Here is a 20,496-nt window from a genome sequence, read left to right on the forward strand (position 1 = left end):
GAGCTCTTGTTTTTTTTGTGTCCAACGTCTTACATATATATATATATATATATATATATATATATATATATATATATATATATATATATAAACCTCAACAGCAAGAGGAAAATCCGCGTCATGCTAGAAAATGCATATGATCATTCTCAAGAAACTGAGGACAGGTTCCAGTAAGCTAATCTGTTTACTCCAGAAATGAGCCAGCACTATCAACATGAGCAGGGTAATAAAACTGATTAACATTTGCTGCAAAGCTTTTATTGTCCCATCAATAACTTGCAAAGTTATTAGTTTGCTTGGAGTAATCATAGTAGAGGGAAATACTTTCGTTAATGGAGCTGGGGATGTTTATTAAATCAGCAGCAGGAACTCTTGTGGTGGTTATAGGAGAGAGCTAGGAATATTTTCAAATGAGAGAATCTGGTCTCTAAACTGCATGTTAAAAACGTTCCTCTGAACCACATACACAGTTGTTCGTATAGGTTTTGATTCTTTTTTTGTGGGCCAGACGTTTCTCTCTCAGTCATTTGTCAAAACTGTTGTTTTTTTTCCCAAATCCACTTTGACTGGTGCCGATACTTTTAAAAAAATATTACCACCAACATGTTTATGTACTTAACAATGTTATGAGCTTAGACCCCATCATTAGTTTAGTTGTGTTTTGTAACATTTTTATCGAGCTCTTTTGATTTGGATCCAGCAGAAAGAAGCGGAGCGTGTCTCTGCCGCTGTGTTTTCATAGGTTTTCAGTTCACCGTTATCTTTTTGGCAAGAACTAAGACAAGCAGAAAGATTTATTTTGTTCTCTCTCCTTTGGTGTGGCTCCAAACAGACATAACAATGAATCAAGGGGAAAATCTGTTTGGAAAATATTTTCAACTTTTTTAATTGTAATTAAAATTTGTATTGATAGGCATTAATAGTTCTTGTTAGAGCTGTCGTTATACAGGCTTATTAACATAGCCATAAGTATTTGCTACAACGTGAAATGATAATGCACAGCTGCAGGAGATACAGATAAAGATGATTGGAAATCTGTTTATCATGTTCTGCGATCTGTTCAACGTCTAATTTATGATATCGAATACTGATCCAGAAAAGTTCCCTCGATGGGCTTTCTCAATTTTTCTCATCTTTGTTGTAATCCTTCAGACAATGTAATTCATAAAATGCAATCTCCTCCATGGCGTCCACCCATTCTTCCATAATCGTTTTACTATGTTTCGAAGCGATCCTTAATGCTGGGACCAGAACCACTTTAATAACCCCAAAGTATTCTCTAGGATACATTCAGGATTTGGGATCTGTCCGCTCGTATCAGACTTTTTTGAGACGACATTCCTTGAAGCCAGAGCTGTAGAAAAATTGGTTTTAATAGTGTAGCCATGGCAACACATGCTGAAAAATTAGGAAAACCTCCTCCTTCCTAGTCATACGGTTCATTCAAAGCTCGCACTCACAATTTAGTGCCTTGCTCAGGAACACATCATCACGCGACCAGGGAAGCCGGTATCAAACCTACAACCTTCCGTTTTCAAGATGGATGTACAATGCCAATGTTTTTCAACTGTGGTCTGGCAGGTTTTATTTGTTTCCCTGCTTCAGCACACCTGATTTCAATTAATGGCTGATCAATAGGCTTTTACTGAACTGCAGTTGTCTAAATCACGGGTATTGAAGCAGGGAAACATCTAAAACATGCAGGATGGCCTCAATGGGCAGAAAACACTTGACTAGATCCGTAGCAGACGTCAAACACCGAGTGAAGTCAGAATTGTGAGTGTTTAGTCTGCGGAGCATTTCAAACATCGATATGGAGAACCACCTGACGCTGCCAGCGAAGCGCACAGCCGGTTTACGTATAACTGGGTAGGAAATGTGTCAGTTCATAAACAAAGGAGAATGATGTTTCTACTGCCAAGGTAAGAATTTCCTCCTTTTTATTCATTGGCAAACACGGCCAGAAAAACCGACTGCACTCTACGTGGTGATAAGTCTAAGTTCGACATGTACTTGTGATAAAAAAGTTTTAGAACCATTCCTCTGAGAGTGTTGGTAAAGTTTTTGCTTGTCCGTCATTCACGATTTGCCGTTTCCTACGCTCATTCATAATTCTGCTCCTGGGAAAGCGGACGCTAATTAAACATCCTGTACTGCTCCGCGAGGCTCCAAAACTCTTTGTCTGGTTGCCTTTGTCAGCTGTCTGTCTGGTATTATGAAAGCCCGAGTGAGCCGTAATCTAATTAGTTGGCGCTGGCCTTTGACCGAAGCTTTGGCAGTCTCAAAGATGCTCGGTGCGTGCAAGAAGTCTAACAGCACGACATTTAAGTGATCTGATTGGATAAACCAGCTTGGATAATTAATTTTTTTAATCACAAAAAATGATTAAGTTCCAGTTAGCTCCACAGGTTTTACAAGCTGCATGAGTTGGTGGTAAAATGCAGGTACTCTAAGTGGCATCAAAGCCTGTTCTGTTAGAGAACTGATTTCCTTTAAACCACTAAACTAAAATCCCATTTCTTAATAATAACTGGAACATATGAACTCTCGTCTTCGTTCCAGTCGTTTATGATAATGATTTTGTTTATAATTTCAACAGTGTTTTTTGATTTATGTTCTCATCATACGAGGCACTGTGAATTGCCTCGTTGCTGAAATGTGAAATACAAGTCAACTTACCTTGCCTTTAGTAAAATGACTCCCCTACAGCTTTGGAAAAATGACCAGTTTTTCTGATTTTACTTTTTATAGGTATACATTTGTATAAAATGAACTTTGTTCTTTTATTCCATGAACTACTTACAACATGTCTCCCAAATTCCAAGCAAAAAAATTTAGTATTTATACATTTAAAGAAGATAATAACTTGTGGATGTTGTAAATATCGTAAACTACTCTCTTTCAGTGTTCTGGAAAAGTAGAGGATGAGATTGGTGACATGGAAAGATTATATTCTTCTTGTTGGTTACTGCCTGGCTATTTAGGGCTTTATTGACGATGAGCTGCATTTTCTTTGTAGGTATTTCTGTATTTCATAGGTGCTAATGAAATAAATGGGAAATGTCATAATTTCTTATTAAATCAGTCAGAACTTAGAAATCAAGAAGCAATGAATTCAGTCGACTGGACAAAAATAAAAAAGTACAATAAAGACATCACACAACATCACTCAGAAAAAGTTACGTTTTTGAACATTTGCTTCCACTACCCAGTTTACTGTTTAAGTTTTTATAGCGACCAGCAAGCTGAGAGACAGAAACTGGTCTGAAATTGGAGCAAAGGTGATAGAATTTAAAGTAAAAACTTGTGTGAGTTTCTGAAAGCTGAGAAAAGCCAAATGTTGGCAGGATTCCCCTACTTCTGCACTGTCTCTATGCTGGCACGTCTTCTGAGTCAACCTTGGGGGTTGCTTTACAGAAGGCCAACCAGAGTCTTCGCTCTTTCACCATATGTGTTTGTGCACTTGGGTCGATGCAACAGTCAGTAAAAGATGAGGATGATTTGGTGGAACGTCTCTTGTATGCAAAACACAAAAGGTATCTTTCTTTAATAAAGCTTTTTTGTTTTGTTTTGTTTTTCAAATGATCACTCAGGAATGAAGGAATTGGAGATTTTCACAAAGAGCACATTCTTGTTAAAGTTAGAAGCTGTGACAAGTACAGAATCTCCTTCGTTCCAGAAGTCCGCGTCATATCGGCAACAAATCGTCCGGAGTTATGAATCTGTCTGTTTCCTCCCTGCTGAATCCATGTGACTGACTTTAAGTAGCTGATAATCCCTCACCTGGTCAGACATTTACAGCTATTATGATTCTACCCTGTTATTCGTACCATCTGTCTTTTTCTGAGGAGCTTTTACCCTCTGGCACGTGAGTGCGCCCATTAAACTGTCCTGAATGCTATAATTCTCGAAAGGTGCGTCCATACAAGCAACTCCATCTCATGACATCAACTTCCAGAACAGATGGAAGGATTTAATTTTTAAGCGACTCCTTGGGTTTTGGTCTCTCCACAGAGGAAAGAAAAACAACCTCTCCATAACCATGGCGACACTGTGGTGCTGCCAGAGATAGAGTTTATGGCTTAAGATTCGCAGACATGCCTGCTCCGATTTACGGCTGAAGGCGAAGCTTTTAGTCCAGTCGTATGAAGATAACAATGGACTGTAGGGCTATTGAAAAGTACTTCCACATGCAGAAAAAATAAAACAAAAATAGTATTGTATTAAAGTTGCTTTGTTCTGATCACATCAAACTCCCAACAAGTTTTAAACTATTGTTCTGAAAGCTGAAGGATTAACCGGCGAAACCTAAACCCATACACACAGGACATGAAGCCATCCTTTAATCTGAAGGGACAGAAAATTGCAAATGATACCCAAGTATTACTTTCCTAAAAATGTTTGGTCTTTCCTAAAAAGATTAAAATCATTTGACTGTCGGGTCCTGAATTGTTTTGTAGTCTCAGCCTTGCTTCTGTTTCTCTTTAGATTGGTGCTTTCTTACTGATTCTAGTTAAATGCTTATTTCTTGTGTCTAGTTATTCTCTGTAACTCTAGTTTAATTGTTTATTATGTCTAGTTACTTTTTAATGTTTTATTTTCTAGTCCCCAGTGTGCTCTCTCTCGCCCCCTGTGTCACTTCCTGTCTCTCTCCCCTCACTCCTGCAACCCATTAGCTAATCAGTCCATGTCTTTGTTGAAGCATTCACTCTTCCAGTACTTGAACACTTCTTCTCCTCTTACTCCTGGTTTCTCCTTTTAGATCCTGTTCCCCCAGTGATGCTCATTGTGCTTTTATTTGTTCCTGATGTTTTTTGTTCTCCCCTGACTCCCTGTCAACCCCATGTTTTGTGTGTTTTTTTTTTTTTTGTGAGCTTTTGTTCATAGTTTTTCATGAAATCTTCAAAATCTACACTCCGCCTCTGCCTCTCTGCATTTGGGTCCTATCCAAAGTCGGTCCTCGAGGGCCGGGATCCTGCATGTTTTAGTTCTCTCCCTAGTGGTAGCAACAACCTCCTCAGCAAGTTAATTTTCTCCTTAGACCTTAATGAGCCATCATTTGATGCAGGTGTGCTAAACCAGGGAGAAAACTAAAACATGCAGGATGCCGGCCCTCGAGGACCGACTTTGGACACCCCTGCTCTAGACCAACCGTCCAAAATATACATTTGAACTTTTTTCTAGACCTTTATTTTACTGGGAGTACTTGTGATTGACCAATGTAAATTAGTACAACACTGTGAAACAGAGGAAAAAAGATACATAGCATCGACATTTTCTAGAAAGAACTCAAAAGTGTGATGTGTGATTTGTGGTTAAACCTCTTCAGTGTGAACTTTAGACACTTTGTGCTCAAGCCGTAGTAACTTATCTTCGGAGGTTTACTTCTAATTTGTTTGCACATCTAGGGATTGCTGCAGAGGTCCTGCTGCTTCTGTTTTGTCCTAACGTACTTTCTGTGCCCTTGATGTGGCTGTGGCAACCTGTAAACAGCACTGCAGAAAGTTCCAGATTTGTGAACTAAACTAAAAGTTGTCCTGTCAACAGATTCTCCCAACAGAGCTGTTGATCTCTGCAGCTCCTCCATAGTTACCGTCTGCGTCTTGGTTTCTTTGATTAATGTCATCTGTCATGACTTGATATATTAGCGTAGGTTTTTTTTTATTTTTGAATGATGGACAGATAAGATGATTTTTTATCTTATCTACCAAATAGATATTTCTGTCTGCGGTGTTCTTTGATCTGTTTGCTGCTGTTTGTTCACTTCTGTCCTCTTACAAACCTCTGAGACCTTCACAGGAAGAGCGGTTTGTACTAGGTTTAAATCATAATATCACCACAGATGATTAGCAGAGTGAATGCTGTTGTTTGCACTGGATTTGATTTAGGACTCCCATTGTGAATGGTTTTGAAGCAGAGGTGAGCAGATCAATCCAAAACATCAAAAATATCGATACCAAGTCGATATCGGTATCGAATTGATACCAGCGTGATAAGATTGATACTTCATTTTCAGATTCCCTCTTGAACTTTTATGTTTTGTTTTGTTTCTCACCTCTATCTCACAAAAGATTTTGTTTTAATTTGGTCTCAAATATTTTTTTTAACTTAATTCATTTATTAAAAACGCACCCAATTGTTTTTTTTATTATTATTTCTATTCATTATGTTAATATGTTTTTAAGGTATTTTGTAGGCATAAATTTTGTCCAAGATCTGTCCTATGTTTCAATAAAATATTTAAGAGGAAAAACTACAGAAACACCTAAAGATTAGGAGTTTGACGTATCAAACTTAAATTTAAAAAAGTATCGGTATTGGTATCGGCGACACTGGCTCTGTGTTTACTTGGTGCCTCATTGATACCAAAATATGTAGTATCGCACATCTCACTGTTGAAGGCAAATAATCACAACTTTTTAGGATTTGAATTTATAATTTTCCCATATTTTCATAAATATATGCGGCTTTGTGCTGGTCTGTCTTTTAAACCCCGGTAAAATGCTTTGGGAGTATGAATAGTTTTACTAGCCAATGTGAAATAGTTCACTCACACTTGAGCTGGAACTGCTACTTTTTTTGACGCGACTCATGTGTGTACTTAAAATATTTACGGTTACTATGTTTGATCTTTAAAGTCACCTGGCGATACACTGAAGCACCTGGACTTCAAACTGAAAGCAACAGCAGTGAAAATGAAACCAGAGCCAACTCGGAGCCATCTGGGTGCTTTTCATCTCAGAAGGAGCTTGCTTAGCATCTGGTGGCTGAGTAAAATCTGAACGGTCACCTCCAGCTGACTGCACAGCAGAGCCTCACGTGCACCAACATTCACACACAGCTGGAACAGCTGCCAAAACAGAGCAGGGGAGCTGGAATTACTACACCAACAGAAGGAGACAAATTTCTGAAATATGCATTACTTCTCCTCGTTTTTACATTGTTAGAACTTAGTATAGTAAAGGTGCATAGTGTAGAATTTAGTGACATCATGAAATGATTGCAGCCAGCTAGATTCTTGCCAAAATACTTCACTGTGGATGATTTGAACAATTTGTCTTCCTGACAGTATTGTATTAGGTCAGCACTCAAGACTTAAAGGGGCAGTACTAAGTGTTTTCAAGCCACATGCTGGAATTTTATAGTGCAATCACGTAACTGTGGTTGTAACTTTGGTTGTTGTAAAAATGCTATATATGTATGAAACATGACTTAGAAGGAATTTGACTTGAAATAGGACCTCTGTCTCCTTAAAAAACTCATGTTCTTTCTGAAGCTCCGCCTTCAGGAAGTCATCACGACATGGCTTCTCTATTTAACTTTAACAATGTTTCTACCAGTGTTGCACTGACAAGTACCTTGTATAATGAGCTCGGGTGATGTGCAGTTCCTCAGGTGTTTGCTAATTGCTGCTGGCTAGTCTGAAGGAGCTGAGTGGGGCTTCGTGATGCAGAAGCTTGGATACTGCAACTAGGAGGAGGAGCTTCGTCCTTGAAAGCAGGGCTAGGTTCACCCAGGTGTTTTCTACAGCTGAATGGTAGCCATGGGAGATTAAAGGATTTCTCAAACAAGCTTCAGGTATGTTATGTTTTTAATAAGAGAATAATATTATAACATGACTTAAAGCTCGAAAAAGTTGATTTTACAACACAGTCAGGAAGTCCAGTGAATGTCCTGTTGACTATTTACATCCATGATTTGTCAATGAATGATTTTCCTGATGTTTGTAGCATTTAAGACAAGAGGAATGTGGAAAACCATCTGAAATGTTGAAGCTCATCAAGAGCAACATGTCCAGGGTCGTCCAGCTGGAAGATGACTGTCTTCCCCAATCTCAGTGTTTTTGAAGCCTCTAATTGGGTTCCTGTGGGACTTTCCTGAATTTGGCCCTCGTCATCTCTGACCAACTTAAATTTCCCCTGCTTAAAAAAATATCTCCACATTTTACCATTGGTATGTTGTGTTCAGGTTGATGTACATCGTTAGTTTTCAGACACACATTGGGTTTTATATTTAACTCAAACAAGTTCATTTTGATTTAACTTGTTTCTTTCGCGCTTTTGCTGTGTTCCCTGCATAGTTTTTGAGGCGAACCTCTTGTCACTGTCTCAAAAAGGCCTGATTGTAAAGTATACTACTAATAGTTAACCTGAAAACAGATTCTCCCGTCTGAGCTGTGGATCTCAGCTCCTCCACAGTTACAAAGACCCTCTTGGGTAATTCTCAGAATAACACTCCCCTTGTTTAGCCACATCTTTGTATGTTAGCAGTTGTGTTTTACTGTTTCCCTCTTCAAATTACGGACTGAATAGAATATCCCAAAATCTCTAAGACACGCTGGAACATTTTAACTCTGATTTCAAACAACTTTCTCCCTGAGCCCGTCTGTTGTGTTTCTTCATCTTCACAATGCCGTTGTCTTTTAACGACCTAAACTGTCTGAAACATTTCATGTTGATGAAAAAGCGATGTTCTCTAGCAAACTTCCAGTTCCGTCCCAGGACAGCTGTGTTTATACCGAGATGAATTTACACACAGATCGACTCTATTTGCTATTGTAATTAAATATCGCGGCATGTTGTTGATTCCATCTAACTGAATCAGTGAAGTTCAATCAGTGAGGATGTTTGTTATGTGGGAAACAGGTGGCACATATGTGGTCCTTCCTCAGGGATGATTGCAGCAGATTTCTCTCTGAAAAACTGAGTGAATTGTTTTCTTTCCCCCTCCCCTGAGAAGAACAGATTGCACTGAATAAAATTTTTATTAGCTAGGGGAAAACGTAAGTGCAGGAAGTGGCCGGTCAAGTGGAATGATCTGAAAGGCTTTAAAATGGAAACCAAAACCAGAAAGAGGCGGGAGAAAACTGAAAACTATCGTATAATAGGGGGGAAAATGGTCAAAACTAAGCTAATAATAATAATAATAATAAGCTCCAGGGTGCTAAAAGATAACAAAAGCTACATTTGGCTGCTGTAGCCATTCAAAGCGAAGCTGTTGGCAAAAAAAAAAAAAAAGGCCTTCAAAGTCCCTTTCTTAAAAAAACGGAGATTAGAACTGGTCAAAGACCTAAACTGTCTGGAACATTTCATGTTGATGTAAAAGCGATCATTTGACTCCTCCAAGCACAAAGCTATGGTGTCCTATGTACAGTTTGAACACATGGAAGTACATGAAGATGACGTGTTAGAGAAAATACCTTTAAAATGTTCTGTTTCTAACAGGACAGCAACCCAAAACATCAGTAGGATGGTCCCAGACCAACCAGATTAAACTTGCAGAGTGGCCCAGTCAGAAACCGGCGATCAAGCCAGATTTGAAGTACCGTATTTCCGCCACATGTTGCGCTATCTGAAAAAATGCCAACGGTTTCTGAAAGGGGAGACGTTGCGCTTTCCAGCCAATCTCGGGTTATTACGGTAATTTCACTCCCGCCGTTGCAGGGAGTGAAGTTAATCTGAGTGGCGCGCTTTTAATAGACGGTAATTTGCGAAAATAACTTGCTAATTATCAAAAGTTCCAGTTGTTACGGATAAATGGGCAAATATGTTCACTCATAGGACATTTAAAGAACTGCATACAGTTAAAATAAGCAAAAACATTCAGGCGGTGAGTTTACAAATACCGTTTCTGAGGCGAAATCAGCAAACGCAGAGGAGCTGATGAATCCAGTCCAAATGTCCAGAGAAGCGATATCAGTTCCAGGTTGGCAGATGTGGAGCAGTTCTCAGAAATAATGCTTATACAACTAAATATTAGCTCACTTATTTACAGGACAAATCATTCTTCAAACATTTTTCAGTTTAAACAGTACTCTTTTTTTCAACTTTTCAAACAGCCTAATATTTATTTTCATTACTTTCTTCAGATTGAGAACAAAGGAGTTCAGTTGTTTGTCCATGGGTTGATTTGTAGCAGAATGTGCTGCATTTCCCGACACTTTTTCTCACTTTTTAAACATAAATATGCAAGTTATCTCTATTCAAACTTGCTCCACCCATGTGGAGGTGTGTAACCCTCCACATGGGGGTTTGCAGGCTTAACACAGTGGAGCCGATTCTCATTTCAGCTCATTGCATCTGAATAGCAGAGGCTGCTGGATACAGTATCTGTCTGTGGGGGGAGGACACCCATCCATCCACAGACTCACACACGCGCACAGTCATTTACAGTGTCTTGCCCTAATTTTCTGTGTGTAATGTTTCCTCGTTTTGAATAATTTCAGCCTCGGCCTTATTTTTATTCTAATCCTCTAAGTTTCTGGCTTACCATGAGATCTTATTATCCCTCCATCCCATCCCTCTTTTCCAGCCGACGCCTCAACTGAAATCAGGAAAATGATCACAGACACAATCTCCCAAAGATTAGCAGAACTCCTTGGTCATTTCCTGTTTCTGTGACAGTTTGGAGGATGCCGTCACTCTCCTCATGAACTCCCTCCTTCACCTCGTTCCTCAGTCCCTCCCTCTGACTAGCCAATCAGACCAGACAGACTTGTCTGGGTATGAAATGAGCGGGCAGTGGGAGGGGTGTGGATGACCAACTGGACAGGACCAAAACCCCTGCCAGCCAGACCGGAGCTGAGAGGCTGAGAGAATCTGAACCAAGATTTGGCTGAGGAAAACATGTTGTCCTCGTTTGTCAGTGAATAGTGTCTGAATTAATCTAATTTCTTTCTGGCTCCTCAAGGGTTTACATCCCTGCAGGTGTAGAGGAGGGAAATTGAGACACAAGAGGAGGAGATAAACAGGAGTAGGAGGGGGGGAAGCTATCAGACTGAGCAGATGTCAGCTTGGCTGGTTCAGACTGGCAGCTCAAACCCGCAATGCTAGCAGGGGGACGGAGGTTTTCTGACCTGGAGATGTTAGTCGGCATGGAGGACGAGCATGTGGACAGCGCCAGGAGCCGAGCTGGGAGCTGCGTGGAGTTTCACAGCCTTAAAGTAAGTTGGCTTTTCCTCTTTTACATTGGATGAACTTCAGACTGAAGATCAACAAGTGGTTTGGGAAATGCGTTCAGATTTCTCATCTTTAACGAGACAAAATCTTTGGATAACGTTGTGTTGACTATGGTTCTTTTTAAAAATTTAAATCCATTCTTCTATAAAAGACAAAGTAAAATGTGTCTTTTGGATAATTTGTTAACAGCACTTTACAGCGTAATTTCTTTTTCAGTAAGACAGAGAATACATACGGTATTTAGGTATTTTAACTCTTTTTTTTTTTTTCTTTTATTCGACCACGTAAGTTGGTTAAGAACAACTTCTCATTTTCAACAATGACCTGCCCAAGAAGTGTCAAAACACAATACAGTAGTAGTACATTATACAAAAGAATAACAACAAAAAGTACTACCAAATTCATCCTGACTAAATGTACTGTATGCACCGACTTTTCAAAGCAGGTGAAATGTTACTGTGGGAGATTAATGCTAATTAATGATCATGTATTTAGTTTTAGTTGTGTTTAAAAGGAAAAAAAACTGGTTAAAAGCTACTGAAACAGTTTTGCAAGGTTGTGTTAAGGGATAAAGTGTACAGGATGGTATCATCAGCATATAGATGGACACAGGAGCATGAACTATGTCACTGATGTAGATTTTGAAGAGTTGGTCCAGTGTTTCTCAACCCTGGTCCTCACCGCCCCCTGTCCTGCATGTTTTAGGTATTTCCCTTCTGCCACACACCTGAATTGTATCTCTGGGTGATTAACAGGCTTCTGCAGTTCTTGATGGTCATGCAATCATTTGAATCAGCTGCTCTGGAATAGAGGCACAGCTACAACATGCAGAGCAGGGGGGAGGTGAGGACCTACCCCCTGCTCTGCATTGAGAAACACTGAGAAGCTCTGGGTTGAGAAACACTGAGTTGGTCCTAAAATGGACCCCGGAAGACATGGACGAGGGTTGAACTGGCAACGTTCAGCTCGCGCCAACGGAAAACGACCCAGGACGTAGCTTTTAAACCAAGCCAGAGATTTTTCTGAGAGATCTATCTCCTGGAGTCTGCTAAACAGACTGTTGTGGTTTAAAGAATCAAACGCCTTAGCCAGGACAACACACACAGCCACACAGTATATTTTTTTTATCAGTGGTATTCATGTTGAACACTTTAAGTGTTAAAGAGATACACCCAAAGCCCATCATTCAATCACTTTGGAGAAACAAGGTCAGATGGAAAGAGGCCAATAGGAATTTAAGTGTAAAGCGTCACCCTCTGCATAGAACATACCGGCCAAGTCTCCCGTTTTGGCCGTATTTTACCTCTCTTTCCCGCTGTGCTCCTGTATTAGTATTTTCCCATAAATTCAGCAATTACGATAGCAGCATAACAGCTAAAAACTTCCCGTATTCTCAAATCCAAAACTTGACAGGTATGGTAAGGAGTGGGATGACCACTGCTGATTTCCAGTCTTGGGGAAATTTACTGAATTAAATAGAAATGTTAAGTGACGGTTATGGCAACAGCGCGTGCTGCAGACTTCAGAAGGACAGGATAGAGTCCAACCCAGCAGATTTGTGAGGCGTCAGCTATAGAAGTTCTCCTTGTTCCTGTAGGAGTTGACGTGAGACGGGAGGGTTGCTTGAAGGAAGTAAATTTGCTGTTGAATAACAGTGGGTTGACAGCAATGGTGGAAGTGGCAATAAAGAAGGCTTGACCAGACGCAATAAAATGTTTCGTAAGGATATTAATCATTGTGGCTTTGTCTGACATCGAAATCTCTTCAGACTTTATTGCATTGTGAAGATTTGTGTTTATTTTCCATGTTTTTAATTGTCTGCCATAACTTTTGCGGGGACTTTTTTTTTTAAAACAATATTCAGGATCTCATTTTCTAATTGCGCACAACTACTTCTGAGTTGTCTAAAAGATTGCCAGTCAGATTTGGTCTAGGGTGCCATTGAGAGCGCTTGAGACAAATTAATACAGTTAGTTCTGATCCAGGGACTGAAGAACTTTTTTATTTTAGGAAGTTGTTTGTCCAAGATGAAAACAAACATATTTTTGAAATAACACAAAGCACTCTTGACTGATCCAGGTTAGTTTTATCACGATAGAGAAGCGACATTGTGCTCAAATGGATAATCCAATCCGTAATGTCCCACAAGGAATGGACTTTTTCGATGTTAGTTTACAGAATTAAAAAAAATATATATATCATTAGTTATTAAAAATGTTTTTTTTTGGGTGTGCTGTGGTGGCGCAGGGGTTAAGCACAACCCACATATGGAGGCCTTAGTCCTCGACGCAGCTGTCGGAGGTTCAATTCCCGGCCTTGGCGATCTTTGCTGCATGTCTTCCCCCTTCTCTCATTACCCACTTTCCTGTCAATTCACTGTCAAATAAAGGCCACTAGAGCCAAAAAAATCTTTAAAAAAAAAGGTTTTTAATGATCATGAGCCGTTCATTAATTATTTTTACTAAAAACAAAGGTGACGTCAACACTTTGTGTGCAAGAGAGCAATCCCTGCAAAACAAGGTTGTACCATTTAAAAACAAAGGCAAAAATGACTGATGGCGAGTTAACGTTTTGAAACTTCCTGCAGCGTCTTAAATGAGCAAATGATGGCTGTTACGTCGCTAACTGTAAACAGCAATCTTCGTGTTCTCTAAATAATGTAGGACCATTAAGAGTCATGCTGCATAAAACCGAGCTGAGCTTTAAATCTCAACTCTAAGGGATAAAATTGGTTACCGACACTACTCAGTAAGATGTCAACAATTAGACACAAAACACACAACATTCCTAGGGAAAGTTTGAGCAAACCTTGTTAAACTAACTAAAAAAGAAAAGCATGTACTGTATATAACAACATAAATACAGGATAAATTAAACACAAAGAAACAGTAAAACTAAATTTAAAAGCTGTGGTGCAACAGTTTCAGCTCTTTCTCTAACCGTTTTACTTTTGAGCGCTAAATGTTTCTTAGCGTTGGTAGCCAAACTATGAAAACAGATTTTTGTTAAGATTGCACATTCCTTTCCCAACAGAAGTTACATCACGCATGATTAAGCGAGAAAAATGAATGCACCGTGCCATTACGGACACATGTTGGAAAATCTCACCGAAAAGCACTTTTGTTTCATAATGCTGGACTCACGGTGTGTGTTTTGTAAGCTGATACGAATCTCCTCAATTCAATAAAGTACACCTAATCTAGGCGGCATTTAGGCAAATAAGTCCTGTTGTTATTACTACCACTTCTCTGCGCTTCACTTAAAACCAGCAGACCAAGAAAGATCTACAGGTGATTGGAAAGAGTGGACCTCGGCCATGTTGCCAGATGTTCGAGCTGTTGGTAAGGGATCGGTCTGAGCCGCGCGCGTTGTTCTCCCGGGTCTGATATGTTTTAATGATCTCATACCTGTAACACTGGGATCTGCTGCTTCCTGGAATGAGATAATCACACCGCTTAATAGTACGTGAAGTAAAATTTGTAGAAAACATCTGTTTCTTTGTGAATTGGTTGGCGTTGCGAGGATTTTCTCTTTCCTGACCTCTGGTTTTTACTTAATTTCACGTGACTTTTCAATTCACTGATGATATTAAGCCATTAAAATGAATTTGCTTAATTTTCTGCTGAGCAAACCAAAGTGAGCTTCATAGCTGGAAATTACAGCCTGCTTGTCATTTTACCATCAATGGTTCAGTATGTAGCATAAATACCAAACAGTAGCTACATTACCCTACAAATGCAGTTACTGTCGCAGCTACCATCAAAGAATGACTTTCTATGATTTCTAAACAATGGTGGACAGCTTGTTGTGTAGGAAGGAGATGAATGGCTAACTGCTGATATCAGTTTTTACAACAACTTAACTCTGAGTTAATTGACGTCTGATTACTGATAAACTTAACGTTATTCATCCCCTTGACAGATTTAGAATTAACACCAGTGAAACACTACTATATTTCCACTACTACATTTTTAAAAAATCATTTGTCTGTTGTAATAAGCTCCAAGTGTTAGGGGCTGAAGGTCCTCCTTGGCATTATCCTAATATTTTAGTTTCTGCACAGATTCTCTAACGGATTAAAGTAAAGAACAATCTGAATCTACCAGAAACTGGAATAATTTTGAATCTATCTTTATTGTTGTGGCAATACTTCCCCTAAAACACATTGATAATGGTATACCAGAATCTCCCCAATGAGAGACAATAAAGGATATTTCTATTTTATTCTGTTCTGTTAATCTTTACGAAGATGCTACGCTAATATTAGCATGATTCTTCTCCGTTTTGATATGACTTGTTGATGATTTGACTCTGTTTTCTTTGCAGTTGTAGTTGACTGTGTAAGGAGAAACTTATGTACATTTTTCTCTTGTTTTATTGGCTGGTAAGAGTTTGGAATGACGTAAATGTTTATAATTTGCGTCACAGTAGCGTGCAGCCTTGTTGGTTGAACTTTGGAAGATTGTGCCCTTAAAGTAAAGTGTGAACTGGGTCTGGGCCTCTGAGAATTTCTGGTTTCCGTGTGTTGTAGTTAAATACCATTTTGGATTTAAAGACCTGAAACTCGCAAGCACCCAGCTCTCTGAGAAAGGAGTGCATCACTTTAGACATGCTTGAAAACAACACAGCTGAGCTTGCAGCGGAGGAGAGCTATGAAGCTAAGCTGTGTGAGTCAGAGGTCAGTGAGGGAATGAAGATCTGTTTGTGTTCAACACAGCACACAGATACTGTGAGGCATACATCTGCTTTGATCACTCACACACACACACACACACACACATATGCACACACGTATAAAGATCAAGCCATGAAGTTAAGTGTATCATTAAAGCTATCTCGTGACTCCTTCAGGTGTATCATTATTGCGGCTTAAGTCATAACAAATCCGACCGTGCCGATGCAATGTGTATGCATTTAGGGATGTATTGTACCTGTGGCCCTCCGACCTCAATCACTGTTTTCAGCCTTGTGAGTGAGATCAGAAGGTTTAGCATCCATATGGAAGTACAGATTAAATGCATGTGCATAAAGCTTGTGTGGTCAAACAGGAACTTATCTGTAAGTTCCTGAGGTCATTGGTTAAGTGCTGGTTGCTTTGGAGAGGATCTCAAACTGTATTGATTTCTAGGTCAATTTAATTTAAGTTTCTTACAAATGCTTGAGGTGGGGGGCATTTATCAAATGTAAGAGGAGGGCTCCAAAATAAATTACATCAGCAGGGATTCACGCAAAAACATTCAAGTCCGGGTGTGCCCGCGAGAAATGTTCCAGGTGGATTTGGAATATTATGTTCTAAGTCTGTCTGTTTAAGGAAGAATCCCACTAAAGTCCTCCAGAGGCCAAACAAATTGAGAAACTAAGAGTTCGGCTCACATTCTTTGGTGGTGAGACTTAAATGTTCCCAAACTAAGACTTGGTGTCATGACTGGCATGAACCATGCAATGCTTAACAAAAGGGCTCCTACCCATCTGTGTTCTTTTTAATATAACGTAATGCATTACACAAACTGGCATGTTTATGTTTATATTTGTTAGTTGTACACCAACAAATCTGATCTCTGCGCATAAAAGACACAAAGAATGTCATTATGAAAAAGCAGCAACCCTTAAACATACACCCAGAGCTACAGTGAAATGGTTTACATCAAAGTATGCGAATGTATTTAAGCTCCCATAGACTTGGCCGTTCTTGAGACAGGTGTTTGGTGGCTGCCGTGGTGGAGAAGAAACATACCTGGGCGCCCAATCATCAGACCTGATGGCATCCATTTGGATTGTGGGAAATGAAGGAATTTCTCAAGAAAACTGTAGGCAACAGGTAGGCTCAATGAAATCTCAACTGTCCGCAGACAGTGAATTCGCACAGCTCACAGGGTACGCCTTTTGAATGGCCTAGTCAAAGTTCAGAGGTTAAACTAAATGAGTCAGTGTCAATACTTTAGGATTTGCTGTACACAGATGCTCTGCATTCCAGCATGCTGACGCATAATTCAGCCTCTAAATGAGTAAAGCAAAAACTTGCTAAGTATCGATTCAGGCTGAATGCTAAAGAATGCAACACTTCTCAAAATATTAAATTTTTTAAAACCTGAAAGCCAATCAGAAGTGTCCTGTCTTATTTTAGCTGAATCTTTGGGCTAATTGTATAGTCACAAGACTATTTAGTATGGGAGGTTTTTCTGATAAACCAGTGTGAGATGGGCAAAACTGGGAAAAAAAAAAAAAAAAAGACTGTTTTTGTGTGTGGTCACAGCTTGAGTCATACGTCTCAGGGTGCAGAGGTCGCACTGGTGATACGGATTAAAGTTAGCAAAGAAAAAAGGCCTGAGACATGACTGGCATCTGAAGGGCGGTAAGACTCGACATGCTGAGGACTCCAGTCTCCAAAGATTTGAAACTTGAGGGGTGCAAAAACACACCGGTGTTGCAATCTGACCCGTGAAAAACTGCAAATAATAACAAACCTGAACGGGGCTGGCACTGAGCAAGCAAACCTCACAGCTGACTTTCATTTTGTTCTGGAAGACCTGACAATCATCTGTCCGTGAACATTCTCCGGCTGGTCCGGATCTGACAGGATTCTTGTTTGGAGAAATCTGGAGACTTGCTTTCTAAAACGTCAGACGTATTTGTTTTGAGACTTGACTTGTTTTTCTTTCTCCCCAACAGGACGTGACCTGTTGAGAGTTCCTTAGGAAACCCAACACATTGATTGAGACATGGCTTATAAGCAATAACTTCATAGAAACTGTTGCGGCCTTTCACCAATCTCATCAAGGTTATATGGTTATTTGCAACCAGTCTGAAACCCAGGATTTTACACTAAGACCTTAAGTCTCACAGTAATTATTAAAGTTAAAATATAACTGAACAAAAGAACTGAAAAAACACAGCTTATGTGGAAGAAAACGTATGTCTAAAGAGGACATTTGCAGTACATTTGAAACAAAACAACTTCTAAGGTGTGGGCATTTGGCCATCACGCACAGCAGCATGTTAAAACGGGTTGAAACTAAGACCTTCAAGACTTGAGAACGTGGTAGAACTTCACGTTGAGTTGTTTTGTTACCCTTGTAGGTGTCATTTCCCTTCATAAATTGCAACTGTTTGTTGTTTGCTGATCAAACTGGGGAACCTGTCTGTTTAAACTGTCCTCGCTTGGATCTGTGCTAGACTGGGATTTTATCCGCTTCGTGATCGACTGGTGTGTTTTTTTTTACTGGAATTTCTCCCGGCTTATGGGTGGCCCTAATGCGGCTTCCTCACATGTCGTCTTCAGAGCTTTGCTTCTCCAGAAACCGAAAGAGCAAAGGATTCAGTGTCAGCTTGCATTCCCTTTGACTTGGCTTCAGAAAGTCTTCGTGACACAGCAGGTCATGAAGTGTAAGGCTTCAGCGTGGCGGCAGGAGGTATTATGTTGGCTGTAAGGTTGGGTTGGGGGCCGCGGAGGAGGTGGGAGGATTATGTCCCTTTGATTTGGCATTCCCAAGTTAGAGAGCATGAGGAGGAGCCAAGCAGGTGAAGGGAAACGAGAAGTGTAGTGGAGAGATAGTCGTAGAGGAAGGAATGAAAAGAAGGAAATGTTACAAGAAAAATGGGGATAATGTTTTTAAAGAGATGGCTTTGGGAGGTCTTACCCCGCACTGCTGCCCCCCTTTAGGACGTTTTTCACCTGCTGAGTGAGAGGTGGCTCCCTCTGCTGCCATGACTGCAGACTATTCCGAGCAAAACATTTGGACTGAACCTTTACTTATTGGTCATGGATGACCAGGACAGTTTGTTCAGCGCCCAATGAGACTATTAAGAATCAAAGTCATGCAGCACAAGAATTTAGTCTCTTTCCAGAAGAATGTTGCATTAAGGGTGCAGTATGTAACTTTTATTTTTTTTTAAACCCTTTTTTTTGTATATATTTGTTAAAACTATAACCATGTTGTGATGACATGAGACAAATAATCTGTGAGAATATCTAACTCCTCCCTTCTGAAGAAATGCCAACCAAAAACAACCAATCAGTGCCAGGAGGAGGGTCTTAGCGCCATAGGTCATCCTCTTGTACCCGCTGCTACATGTGCTAGTGGAAGAGAAGCAGCAGGCAAACGGCTTATCCGCCATGCTAACTAGCCTAAGCATTCACAACATGCTTCACTAGCCGTGGCATATGGAAGAACAAAGGGGGTGTGGGATGAGTAGTGCAACACAAAGGCCTGGTTGACAGCGTTAAGACCCGCCTCCTGGCTCTGATTGGTTGTTTCTAGCTAGCGCTAGGAGAAGGCAGAGGAGCTTGATTTTTTTTTTTCACAGATTATCGCATAGCGTACTGTTACAGTTTCAGTAATTTGTTCTCCCTGAAACAACTCTGAACTACAGTGATGAATAAGTTTTGCTTTCAGCTGTACAAAGGACTAATTGATGTTCTGTAAAACCAAGAATGCAAATGAATGCGCAATAAGCTTATTATGTGGAGACGAGTGTAAAGCACTTCCCATATGCTTTAAATATAGGAAGTGTAAAAGCTGTTTGGTTGGCGCTCTGCACGGACCACAAGATAATTGGTTTGATGCAAACACGATATTTTGAACAGATCAATCTGCTGTTCTTGGTAAAAGTAAGTAGATTTCTTAGAAAGACGAGGCGATCGATTTTTTTTAATATTTTTTTTTCATATGTGTATACATTCAAACCGCACCAGAGTTGACTGCAGCCAAATCGAGAAGCTAGGCTTTTAGGCCGACCAGAGTTAGCTTTTTTTATTTTTTTTTTAGTTTGCATCAGAGTTCCACAAACAAACCCGGACTTTCCAGGCAAATGAGCTAAAGTTGCCGACACCCTGGTTTCAAAAATCCTCCAACTTTCCCTTTAAGGGGCCACACAGTGAGTGAGGAAGTTAAGCAAATGGGATGACAACAGACAAAAACAGATGAAAACAAGAAGGAGGGAGAAAGTGATTCATGTATAACTTCACATTATCAGGGAGAGGAAATCTCTGAGATGGATTGCAGAGGAAAGAATGAGGTACAAAATAGGAACCATAGATCATAATATATTTTAATGCACACTGGAAGAAAAAAAAAAGTATTGCAGTGCAGCAGGAAAGAAATGCTTTTTATAGCACAGCAGGATGTAGGTCAGCTTTAGGATGGGAGGTTTTAAACCCTACAGATGTTCCTCTGTTCCTACTCGACAGCACAAACACAGCTTAGCTGCATTATAATAATTGCAAACATAATTTTCAAAATGTTCGACGTCCACACCTATTTATGTATTTTTTTCTTTCTAAATCTGACTAATGCATCCTAGTAGAGGCTTAGTTGTGAATTATCACACAGGGTTTACTCCAGATCAACACATCTTGAAACTTCAGCACATTACAAGATGAGCATCTCATTTTTGCTACAGCTTCCTGTTTCGATGCTGTCTCACACCATTTTTTATGTTTTATTTTTGAAACCAGATGTCTCATTAACCATCAGCGACACAATCTTGTCCAGCAGACAGTTTTCTGCAAGACTGATAACGGTGTTGTCGTCTCGACTCG

General features: G+C 39.9%; 2 protein-coding genes across 4 annotated transcripts in view; one reads left to right on the forward strand and one right to left on the reverse strand.

Moving 5' to 3' along the window:
- rnf17 (ring finger protein 17) overlaps positions 1-20,496 on the reverse strand; it is a 123,792-nt gene that overhangs the window by 76,915 nt on the left and 26,381 nt on the right. The window lies entirely within an intron of this gene.
- The window catches only part of LOC106955090 (rho GTPase-activating protein 20-like), a 55,018-nt gene continuing 45,130 nt past the window's right edge, over positions 10,609-20,496 (forward strand). Inside the window, exon 1 of the mRNA XM_015045057.1 lies at positions 10,609-10,942. Within this exon, the coding sequence (XP_014900543.1) occupies positions 10,826-10,942 (117 nt within the window). The 5' untranslated portion in view covers positions 10,609-10,825. The remainder of the gene's footprint in view (positions 10,943-20,496) is intronic.

This window comes from Poecilia latipinna, unplaced genomic scaffold (assembly GCF_001443285.1).
Source record: "Poecilia latipinna isolate Pla-1442-1.1 unplaced genomic scaffold, P_latipinna-1.0 Scaffold704, whole genome shotgun sequence".
NCBI classification, from domain to species: Eukaryota; Metazoa; Chordata; class Actinopteri; order Cyprinodontiformes; family Poeciliidae; genus Poecilia; species Poecilia latipinna.